The sequence below is a fragment of the Schistocerca serialis genome, chromosome 4 (assembly GCF_023864345.2).
Source record: "Schistocerca serialis cubense isolate TAMUIC-IGC-003099 chromosome 4, iqSchSeri2.2, whole genome shotgun sequence".
In the NCBI taxonomy this organism is placed as follows: Eukaryota; Metazoa; Arthropoda; class Insecta; order Orthoptera; family Acrididae; genus Schistocerca; species Schistocerca serialis.
The window spans coordinates 304342735-304354976 of record NC_064641.1 but is presented as its reverse complement, the minus strand read 5'-3'; the positions used below and the strand labels follow the sequence as shown (position 1 = coordinate 304354976).

Sequence of the window (12242 nt, the reverse complement as noted above, 5' to 3'; positions counted from 1 at the left end):
CCCATCAGAAATTATGATCATCTTCTCTGCCCCTGTTTGCAGTTCAAGAATTTTGCACATTGCTAACAAAACATGTGCTGAGGCATGTCCTGTGTCATCACTTATAACTGCAACACTTTCGGTCTTGTTTTGAAAATATGTCACTCCTGTAAAAACTGAACCCTGGTCATTACTCCAATGATATCCTTGCACTTCTTGTGGGAGAATTACAGACCAGTTCTCAGCAAAATCACAGTGAAGCTCTAAACATAGTTCTTCAGGCTGTACACATCCTTTCACTTGTGCAATGTATTGTTGTTTAATTTCTTCAGGTGCTGGTGTGTTACTGCTTTCACTGACCATTTACCAAGTTCATCAATGAAATTGTCAACGGCAACAGTTTTCTTAATTAGTTTATTTTCCTCCCATGTCGCATATGTAATTTCTGCAGAGTTATGTGCTATGTCTTCCAGGCCAAGTGCTTGTAAAGACAGTTCTCCCTTTCCAGGGCAGTCACCATATTCTTGAAACAAACAAGTCTATCGCTTTACATCACAGACTACTAATGACTCAACATGCCTAACCAAGGTGTCATACGTCATGTGCTCCAGTAAGCTCTTCAAAGTTACTACATGAAAGTTCAAAGTTCACACAGAACACACACAGACAGACATCTCTGGGTGGTCGTAGTGCATAAAATTTTGATATTACAATATGTGAAGTTGTATAGTTGCTCTTATAAATTGCAAAAGGTTCTTTAATACTGCTAGTCATCTACCTCTTCACTTTCATATCTCTTTGACCTTCAACTGTTCCAGTTGTAGTATCTTTTTTGTTGACACTCTGGTGGGAACAGTTCCATTTATCTTGCAGATAAAATGACTGCACTATTTGAACTTGGGCTGCTTCTACAGGATGACCATAATAGGGATGTGATCTTCCAAAGACTCCTTTTACAGACTTCACATTTCTTGATTTGTCTACCATGTACTTTGATACTGGTGGAACGTGGTTCAAAATTGTTTTCTTTGGAAAAGTCTCTGGAATAATAGTTAAAACTTGCACCTTTCCACTGTAGGATGCACAGTATTCAACAGCTGAATTGATATTTGTGAAAAATTCCTGGCAAGAGATGCAAGAGTGCTTTGGTTCATTTTCTTCTCAATATGGAATGTCTACTTTGAAGAGTGTGGTCAGTTTTGCTGTAGTGTATTTATCCATAGCTTTAGTAATTTCTCAGCACTTTCTTGATACATAGAGCTTATGACTCGACTTCACTGACCACGGTTTTTTAACAGGACTAACACCTACCTCTGTAGTTGACTGATTCAGGGTATTTAATTCTTCTATTGATGCAAAATCTGCATCGCCTCACTGTGGGAAGCTTCACCTTATCCAGATACTATCATTTTTGTTGTTCTCTCAAAAAAGAAGACAAATAGTCATCACTGGAAACATTTCACTTTGAAACAGAGTCTTCAAATGAGAACACGTATTCCGAACCTGAACAAAGTCTGTTGTTTTGTTCGTCTTATACAGGCTGTCCCATTTATCTTGACCACCTTAAAAACTGTTTGTCCATTTGAAAATTACAAAATTATTCAAGCAGATGTTCTTAAGCCATTGGGGACATCAATCAGCATGATTGCCTTAGTTGTAGCTTTGTTTTTTACAAAGATGTGAACAGCGGTTTGACTTTTTTAGGTGATAACCTGTAGTTTTTATTTGGTAATTCATTTCATCTCCCAAATACCTATTCAAAAATGTATCACAGTGTACCATTCACTGAAACACAACCTTATTAATTACACAACACAACATTGACGTTGATGCTCCCAGCGCTTTGTTCAGGTACTCGGGGTAATGGAACACATCCACTAGCTGACGTTGACACAGGACAAATGCAAACGTAAGTAGAATGCACACCTGTCATTCCGTCAACCATCGTCAGTGGCAGAGTTGTGTGAGTAGAATGTACACCAACGAAAAGAAGGTAGAAATGCTACTCATCTATGGGGAATGTAAGTTAGCCGAACAGTAATTGCAACACTGTTTTCTTATGTACGGGTACATTTAGTACAGTCGTTTATTCCTTTTAAATACTGTTGTGCAGAGTAGGCATACAATAATAGCTGTCCTTCTTACAAACTGCATCGACATAACATTTCTTTTATTGTTGTTGTTGTTGTTGAAGGTAGGCGAAATGCTACGCAGGCAGCGGAACTGTACGGAGGGTGATATCCTGACAAGAACCCACCTTCTCGATGGATGTTTTCTCGTCTTGTTGCAATGCTTCAGGAAATGGGATGTTTCAACCCACAACAACACAATCGTTGTAGCACTTGCACAGACAAAGCTGCCGAAGTTACTGTTATCACTTCTGTTGCTATGAATCCACATGTGAGCACATAACAGCTTGAACACGAGATTGGCATTCCTAAAAACAATGTACATCGTATTCTTATACATCACCGGTTCCATCCTTACCATGTACACCTACATCAAGAATTGCATTGGAATGATTTCCAGAATCGTGTACAGTTCTGTCAGTGTGCAGAGCAAATCCTCGCCAACCCGAACTTCTTCTCCAATGTTCTGTTTACCAATGGATGTTCGTTCCTTCTTGAACAAAGGACAGGTAAATACAAGGAACTTGAATTATTGGTTCAATGACAACTCATGATGGATTGGACAGGTGGAACATCAGTGTCAATGGAGAGTTGATGTCTGGTGTGGGATGCTTGGTATTACAATTATTGGCTCTTATTTCATCAGTGGTATTCTAAACGGTACAGCGTATGCCAGCTTCCTCAGACAAATTCTACCACCTCTTCTGGATGAAGTGCCGCTAAAAACCAGAATGCTTATGTGGTATAAACACGAGGGATGTCCAGCACATACTGTTCTGAACCAGAGGTATCCTACCAGATGAACTGGTCAAGGAGGAACAGTTACTTGGTCTGGTAGGTCTCCTGATTTAAATCCTCAGAACTTTTTCTTTGGGGATGCATTAAAGACATTGTCTATCGCAGTATTTCAACAACTCTAGAGAACATGCAGGAACGTATCATGCTTGCTTGTAATTCTCTTCAGCAGGCAGCACTGGAAGCAGTAAATAATTATTTCATTCAATGAGTGCACCAGTGTATGTGTGTCCAGGGTCTACTCCTGGGCAACGGTAAAGGAGAGTCAAAGTCTGCATTATGTTTTACTTGGTTTCCATTTGTTTTGTGACATCTCCAGGAAGTGGAAGAGTTTTTGGTCCTGGGCTCAAAGTCAGTGGTGTGTTATGTAATTAATAACATTGTGTTTCATTGAATGGTACACTGTGATACACTTTTGAATAGGTCTTTAGGAGAGGAAATGAATTACCGAATAAAAATACAGGATGCCATTTAAAAAAGTCAATCATGCTGATTGATGTCGCCCTGACTGCAAAAGAACATTTGTTTCAAACATTTTATAATTCGCATCTGGATAAACAGTTATTTTGGTGGTCAAGATAAATGCGACACCCTGTATATCACTCTTTTATGGATATGCTAATAGTCAGCACACTTCACTCTCTTGTGATCCCAGTCAGAAGGCATTTCAAACAGTCCTTTTCACAAAATACACTGCAACTGTGTCAACTGGTAAATTCCTCACGAAAACGCAGAACTCACTGGATGATCTCAGATTTCTTAGAATCCTCTTCAGTAAACAAATTGGCACTGAACAACTACAATACAGAAACCTGCAGTGAACAACTATGACAAAGAAACTGACAAGAAACTACAACAAAGTGTGAGAAATATCTGCAACAATGAAAATGAAAAGAAGTAACTGCCACAAAGAAAGTGATAATAAAAACTGCAACAAAGACAATAGAAATAAACATTGTAATAAAGAAATTAATAAGAAACAACTTCAGTGAAGACATACATTACCCTTGAAAGACAAAAAAAAGAAAAAAAGATTTTTTAAAATAAAACCTGTCCAACTTAAAACTGGAAGCTCTCCTTTACAGAGAATGTAGTACTACATGGTATTAATCAACAGGAAAAATCTAACTTTTTTGGACTGGCAGTTTTGGAAAAAAGTTGCCATGTGGTTATTGTTTAAGTTACTGTGGAGAATCTATGAGACTGGAGACTGTCATTATTCAGAAGCACACCACCCACACAATTCCAAAGGTAATGCAATAACTACAGTTCATGCACCCTCCAAGTTTTTGACAGGAATAATATTCAGAAGAATGGAAAAGAAAACTGAGGTTCTGTTAGATGTCAATTATAATGGTCAATTCTGTCATTTTCAATCAGTAATGAGGCTGCAAATGGATGCAGTACACAACACCAGTAGGGAATGCCCACTGCAGTGAACTGTGTGCATTTGCAGCCTCAGGACTGATTGAAAATGCCAAAGAAGCAACCATTAACAGCTGTCCACTGTAGTGGACGCTATGCGCCACAGGGTTAATGTGACCACCGACTATACTCAGTGTCAACATGCAATAAACATTCACAGACGGCAGGTGGTAGCAGTTGCAGTGGAGGGTTATGTAGCTTGATGGGGAGAACAGCAACCATTGTCATAATACTGAAATGGTGCGATTTACCTGGTGTTCATTGGCTTTTGGACCAAGGCTGAAAGCATTCAGAAACAGCAAAGTTTTTAAACTGTTCACATGCTGCCCCTGTTTTGTGGATGGCAAAATGGCACTATCCAGACCAACTCTGAGGCAACTTTGATGCACCACGATCCTTAGATGACAGGGATGAATGACGATTGCCGAGATGTCTGCGGGTGAACAAACATGCAGCTGTTGAGCAACTGATTGCCCAAATGAACCGTGTCTCCTTATGACCATTCAGTGAACGTTTCTGCTTATTGGCCTCTGCAGCAGGTGTCTGGTTCATAACCCATGCTGACTGCTGTTCATTGGCGAAGAATGGTAGAATTTTGCATGCCAATACCTCAATTAGATGTCCAGTGAGTGGCATCAGATGTCATTCTGGAGCTACAATGGGTCAACACAAGTAGTCATCTCTCCCTTTGGACCATGTCCACCTCTACATGCAGTTTGTTTTTCCTCAGTACGATGGCATCTATCAGCAGTATGATGCAACATGTCACACATCTTGTATTATATGTGCATGGTTGATGAGTTCACCATATTTCTCTGGCCACCAAACTTCCCAGATTTAAACCCAATCAAGAATCTGTGAGTCCACCTCAATCGGGCTGTTTGCGCCATAGATTCTCAACCAGGAAACCTAATGCAGCTGGCACGACATAGGAGTTGGCATGGTTTCACATGCTTCTTAGTACCTTCCAGAATCTCACTGACACTCTTCCTGCACACCTCACAGCAATCTCTGCTGTAAAAGATAGTTATTCAGGCTTTTAGCAGGTTGTCTTTTTAATGCGAGGGGACAGTATAGTTTGGCTTTAGGAAATGCAAAGGTGCCAGAGGGGCAGTTCTGGTGTTGCAGTTGATAATGGAGGCAGGATGTAAGATAAATATACATTCATAGGATTTGTAAACTTATAAGTGTTGGACAATGAAAAATAATGCAAGATGTTCTAAATTCTCTGGAAAATAGGTATAATATACAGGGAAAGACAGAGAATATACAGTTGTACTAACACCAGGAGGGCACAGTGAGAATGGAAGACCAAGAGGAAGTGCTCAGAACTGAATGAAAGATTCAGGAGTAAGTTTAAAATTCAGGATGAGAGGGTATAAATGCTAAGATTCACTGACGACATTATTAGTCTCAAAATTGGGGAAGATGACATGAAGGAATTCTGCTGTCATGCCTTGGAAGCTAAACAACCCACAGCGATAAAGCAAGGATGATAGAAGAAGAAGAAGCAGCTTAGCCCACGCAAAGGGCTTAGTAAGTGAAATCTCGTACTATCAACCATAGGCAATAATTTGAGGAAGACATTTTAAGCATGCACATTTAGAGCCCAACAGTTGTATGGAAGTTAGTCATGCATTATGTGAAAACTGGAAAAAGAGGAAAATTGAAGTGTTTGCAAAGTGCTGTTACAGAAGGAGACTAAAAATTAAGCAGGCTGATAAGATGAGAAATTATGAGATTCTCAGTGGGATAAGTGAGGAAAGAAATGTGATTAGCAGAAGGTGCTGGATGATAAGACATCTATTAAGATATCAAGGAATGACTTCCATGGTACTAGAGAGAGTACACAGTTGTGTATGTACCGATTTTATGTTCATAAATGAATCTTGAAACTCAACAGCCTTCCAGAACTAGGAGTAACGTTACATATTACACTGTATTCACAACACAACCAGATGTAGGAGCCAAAAATCCATAGTCTACATCCTTCCTTTATGTTACCACTATTATGACAGCATTGTTTTAGCTCAGTTGCAGTAACACATTTAATTTTTTGTGTTAAACAAGCCCTTGTTGCTTTGTTCTTATTGTTGAGTCTTCTCTGTCCATATGTTTTATAAGTACATAGTAAGACATCAAACTTTTCCATACCTCTACTGATCATACAAGCAGCTACATATTATGTTCAAAGAATTAAGATGCCCTAAATATTGCCATATAAATAGAACAAAAAAGAATGTAACAGTCTGAAATTGCAAGGACAGTGAACTCCCAATTATTCCTGTGCAGATTATCTGGTTTGCAGATTATTCATATATCTAAAAACAGAAAAGCACACACATCTCGCACACTAGGAGTGAGAGCACGGGTTGCTGGCAACAAGGAGCAGCAGTGGAGGCTAAGCGAAACCAGCAGCGGAAGACGACTGTGCCGAAGCATGTTTGAAAGTGCGCAGACGTCGGATGCTGCCACTGCCTCTATTATGCATCCAGCGTGCACATTGTCCTGAATACGTGTTTGAAAATATCTCTGTTATTAATGCTTTTTAGATTATTCATGCATTTTCTCAACCGCATTATGTCAAACAATTAGGAGAATATTGTAATTTTGTGAACATTTCCATAACCTCATCAGAAGGTTTCGGTAGTATGCCCCCAAGCATAATCTGTTAGTGCAACACACAGTGACCCAAGCCACTTTACTCAATGCTGGTTGGATCATCATCTTGTTCAGTGTCAATCCACATATTCACAGCTTGCTTTACCGATTTTTCTTGGGGTCATAGTCATGCACCCAGTACTCATTCATGGTGACTGGGTGACCAAAGAAGTCATTTGGATTGGGGATATACCTGCATTTCCACTGCTGCCTCAGTTTGGTGAGCGTTTTGAATGGGTGTGAGCAGTCACGAAGCCCAGCGGGTGGTGGTTTTTATCATGTTTAAAGACTGTAATAACTGATCTATGGCTGATTTTCACTTTTCCAGCATTGTTTAGATTGTGATAAGCCAGTCTAAGAGCACCAAGACCTTAAGTTCTTTTGAGATTCCTACATTTTCGCAGAGAGATTGTCGGCCATTTCATTGTTTGCCATTTAGACTTGCTTGATTGCACTAGAAGTGTCTGCGCCACTTAACCACTGTGTCGTATCACGGAAAATTTTTTTCTCTACGGTCCCACCAACTCAGCATAGATCGTTGCAGTGTTGTACCCACTGAAATGCCAAAAGAAATAAAATAAAATAAAATAAAAATAGAAAAATAAATCCACACAAGACTCCACTTTGCCCTTTTTAACTTTTTTAAATTTTTTAATATATTTTTTATGCTACGGTACTGTGATGCAGGGATTCCATTTTATACTGTGGGCTCAAACGTGTACCTGCAGACGAACAGAAAATTAAGATAAATTTATTTTTTTGGCTGTGATAATTAAAGCTTTGACTACCATTCATTTCAAGACTGGCCTTTTATTTTCTCCACAGATACCTGGCTGGTAGGTCATACTTACACAAGAGGAAAAGCTCAAATGCTAGAAAGATCCTTTTGAGATGTTTAAAGTATTTCTGTGCCCCACATATAATTCACCTGCAGGAGAGTGGGATCTCTTTCACTTTTTTCCGTCCTGGTATTTCAATTTCATACCACTTAAAATGTGTTGTTTTACATTTGCAGTATTTAAAAGTCGCAACTTAAACACCTAGAATAAATTTTGCTTGAACTGCAACAAACCAGTCATAGAAAATCACTATACAAGTTTTAAACAGCAAATTTTATCATAGGTTATAATCATCTCAACAAACTCAAAAGCATTGTCCATGGAGAAAACAGTCAGTATCTTTATAAATACAATAACATTGTGGCCGTGATGATCTGATGGGTAGAGCACTAGACTCTGGCCATAGAGTTCTCAGGTTCAATCCCATATAGGGGCAGGAATTTTTCTCATTACAGTCCCTCCAGGATGGCCCCAGGCCCACTCAGTTTGCTATCAGTTGAGTACAGGGAGTAAAAGGAGAGCCTGCCATCCTCCCTCTCCGAGTGTCACAGCGAAGAAAGGCTGCACGCTACCTGCAATCAGGTCAAGTGCCCAGGCTGAGGCTTGTGCCACAGATTTTACATTTTTACATTAATATTAAATGCCAGTGGAGCTTGTACTTAAAGACGCCAGATCCAAAAATTGTATGTAAGATCAGCTCATGGTGTGGCAATGGAATGTTACGGACTAAGCAACAGTAGGTGCTTCGCTTTTTCTCTTCTTTTATAAAACTACCTCTGTACCATAGTAGTTACAGAGTGGACAATGTGGCTTAATTTTATTTTCAATTACATCCCCCCCCCTCCTCCCTCAGTGCTATTTTCCCTGAACTCGGGAGTGCTGAACTTGCTCTTGCATCCTCCTACTGTCCTGGACTTTACTCCCATTAACAAACCCCTTCCCCTGTGTGTTATTTATATTTTTAATGTATGTTTTATTGGCTTTACATCCTCATTTTCTCAGCATTACTCTGTTTTTTAATTTTTCGTCCATTTTCCCCCTTTTTCTTTCCTTTTTTCTCTTTTCTGCCTTCTTTGTCTTTATCTTTCTTTTACTTTTTTATTTCCATCTTTCCCTCTCCCTCTTTTCGAGTTTTCCTATCTCCCACTCAAATTTCCTCTTAGTTCTTAATGCACTGTTCATTCCATTCCTCATTTCTCTTCCTTTCGGCCCATATTTACACTTCTTACCATGTACTTAAACCATCTGTGGGCTGATGCTGGCATAGTGCCTACCTGTTTACTGTTTTTGCACTCTCATTCTGTATTAACATCCTCCTTCATTTGTTCTTTCCCCTTCAACTTTTCCTTCCTCTTTGTCTTTGCCTCCCTTCATCCACAGATTGAGTAGGTGTTTCTCTCAGAACCTGAGCTCTGAGTGACCTACTCCTCCTTCCCAACTTACTCAAATCCTTCGTGACGGGGGCCTAATAATTTGAAAATCCAGGAACAGTTTTTCTGCTTGCGATATGTCTATCAGCAGTATTGGAATTTTGTCTCTAGAAAGTAAATACCGACTAGCATTCTGTCTTTACTGATTTTTCTTCTTCTTTTGACTATTCTTAATTCCATTATGTTTTTTCTTCATTTTTTCAGTTATTTCTGTCCATTTCTCATTTCCAGAAGTGTGTTTATTTCCATCTTTTCTCATTCTGCTGTTCTTTGTCCTCCTGTTGTCACTGAACAGCAACAGTTGCTTCACGGTTCACTTAGCTTTTTGCATGCTCTATTTTCTTGTATCAAAGTTTATGAAGGCATGGTGAACATTACAATCATCAGTCATTTTACAATACAAGAGGATCCAGAAATGTGAAGGAAAATAATTTTTATCCTGTTTCTTGATGGGAAAGTGAGTGTTTTGTTATTTTGTCAGGAAATTGTAGTTTGGCATTCCATTATATTTAAGACTATAGTGGGTTATTACACTTACTAAAAATATCTAGCAGACGATAATTTTCTTTAAAGAAATGAATGGGGCTTAAGGATTCCTGTTATAGCATGTCTGTGAGTGTGTATAAGTATAACTTTAAAGCATCCTGCAGCTGCCTTTTATTTTTTATTGTATTGTTCAACTTGGTGTTGTCTTTTCCCTCCAAAGAGAACAACTACTGCAAGCTCAACAAAAATGCAAAAACTTAGAAAGAGATATTTTAACACTTAAAGAGCAAATAAAATTCATGCGTGATCAGACAAAGAATGCTGAGCAGGCTCAGAATGATGCTAAGCAGCTGAAAAGACAATTGGAATTCTTGAAAAGGTACCATTTTCCAATTTTTTGTATTTATTGTTGTTCAAACTAATGTTTCATTTAATATATTTTAATAAAATGATTATTATTTTAACAGTGTTGAGATGGTGGTTAAAGCTGCAGCAACAGAAGTAGATGAAATGCTGGGCAATTTTGATGGTACATTTGACTCCTTTAAAAGAATGAGTACTTATGTTTCAGTTCTCAAAAGGTGAGTGATGTATTTTTGTATATGCAGTGTGTGTAATGATCAAATATTAGTTATTTGCTTATATGATTTCTGTTCTTAGTGGAGGCTTTAGAGTTTAGTCTTTTAAAGCATACATTATCATTACCCATGTTTGCATCGTTGCCTGTCAGTCTCAGAGCTTGTCATGCACATACTGCGATTATTTTAGTCCCAGATTATGTTGGCAGGATATTAGGTGTCAAGCTGAGTGTTTTTACTTGCAGTCCTCAAAGAGTGTATCTATCCATACAAATTAGTGGCGAACTTGAGAGTATTCTTGTATAGGTAGTGGCACATACTTTTAACACAACAGTAACATTATATTCATTTCTATATGATTGTGAGGCTATACGAACAGAAATATTAAAACAGAAAAGAAAGAACCAGCATGTTATATTCATAGATACATAAAATAAGGGAAAGGCAACCACTCACTTATAGCGTATTGATGCATGGAGCACAATAACACACAATAGAAAACAGCATACACACTAGTTTTTGAGCACTAGCTCTTTTTCCAGTAACACACAGTAATAATGGCTCGTGAGCTGTGCTTTACCAGCTTGTTATACAGGGACAGATTAACTGTAATTGCCACTTGATTACTGAATTGAAAGAACATCGCAACAAAATACCGACAGGGAAATGGAAATATTACATTCAGTACCTGTAGTTTCTGTCACACAGTAGAAAATGCTGATAATAGGTTACAGGAAATTATTGGGCAGACAGCAAAGATTGCTAACCACACTGAAAGAACTGATAGTAAAGATAGTGGAGATAGAGATTGTAGGACCCACACTATTGATTTGAAGTAGAAATTTGAGAAATCTGAAAACAAAGGAGAATTAAAAGGGAGTACTGTGCCCTTGCCCAGAATGATAAGCAATGTGATAAAGTGGTGGAAGGAATTTTGCCTAGAAGGTGGAAGTTATCTATCCAGTAAGTTTCAGTCTTTCATGCCTGAAAAGAAATCACCCTGTAATCTTCTTACAAAAATTTGAAAATAGTTTTCCACCAAAGTGGAATGAGATAGTCCATGAGATGAGCGATTGGTATTGACAGTTCAGGTGGGCAGACGGCAGTGTTGCCGAATGTGGCTTACAGCACTCTGCACGTAGTTTCTTCTTATATGCATTCTCTAGCAACATAAGCAAAAACACTGATAACATGCAGGTCGTATTTGTACATGTGAATTTATTTACAGTTGCTACTTGTAATACATAATCTCAAAAAACTGAAGAGAGCTATTTAGTATCTAATACACTGTGATATCAGAAAGTTATTTCTCTAACTTCGCAGTATAAATGAAAATTATTTTGTCAGATCATTTAACATTAACAATTTTTGTTTCCATTGTTAAATATTAATAACATTTATTGGTTCTATAATGAGCTACTGAATAATTTATCGGTATATTATAATACGAAGATAGTACACTCAGTATGTTGATAGGTCAGTGGCGTCCTTACTCATTACATTCTTGAGTGTGTTGTAGTCATGCTAATGGAAAAACACCACTCTCATTACCATCAGAATCTGATTTAAAATAGTCTTCTTCAGCACTGCTCAAACTATCACTGCTCACTATAATTAAATTTTGTATGCACTCTTCCACAACACCTTCATTTTTGGCTGCCTCTCTGATGGTACTTGTAATACTGTTTACAATTTTTGTCCGTGTCTTGCTTGTCACTTGATCGATAGCGGCTATAAGATTTTCAACTTCAGAGATCATGAATTTTTTATTGTTTGCAGCCATGTAAATTTTTATTTCCACCCATACCCCTTCAATGAAGCGACAATGGTATGGAGGAAGCTGAACAATTTTAAGCCTATGCCTTTTGGCATTCTCATCAATTGCATACATACGTCAGAAATTGTGGTTTCTTTTGTGCC

General features: G+C 38.3%; 1 protein-coding gene across 4 annotated transcripts in view; it reads left to right on the top strand.

Annotated features, from left to right (window-relative positions):
* Positions 1–12242, top strand: part of LOC126474144 (E3 ubiquitin-protein ligase TRAIP) — a 215293-nt gene that overhangs the window by 95823 nt on the left and 107228 nt on the right. For all 4 annotated transcript variants that reach the window (XM_050101597.1, XM_050101596.1, XM_050101598.1 and 1 more), the window contains 2 exons: positions 9965–10123; positions 10212–10325. In XM_050101597.1, the coding sequence (XP_049957554.1) occupies positions 9965–10123; positions 10212–10325 (273 nt within the window). The remainder of the gene's footprint in view (positions 1–9964; positions 10124–10211; positions 10326–12242) is intronic.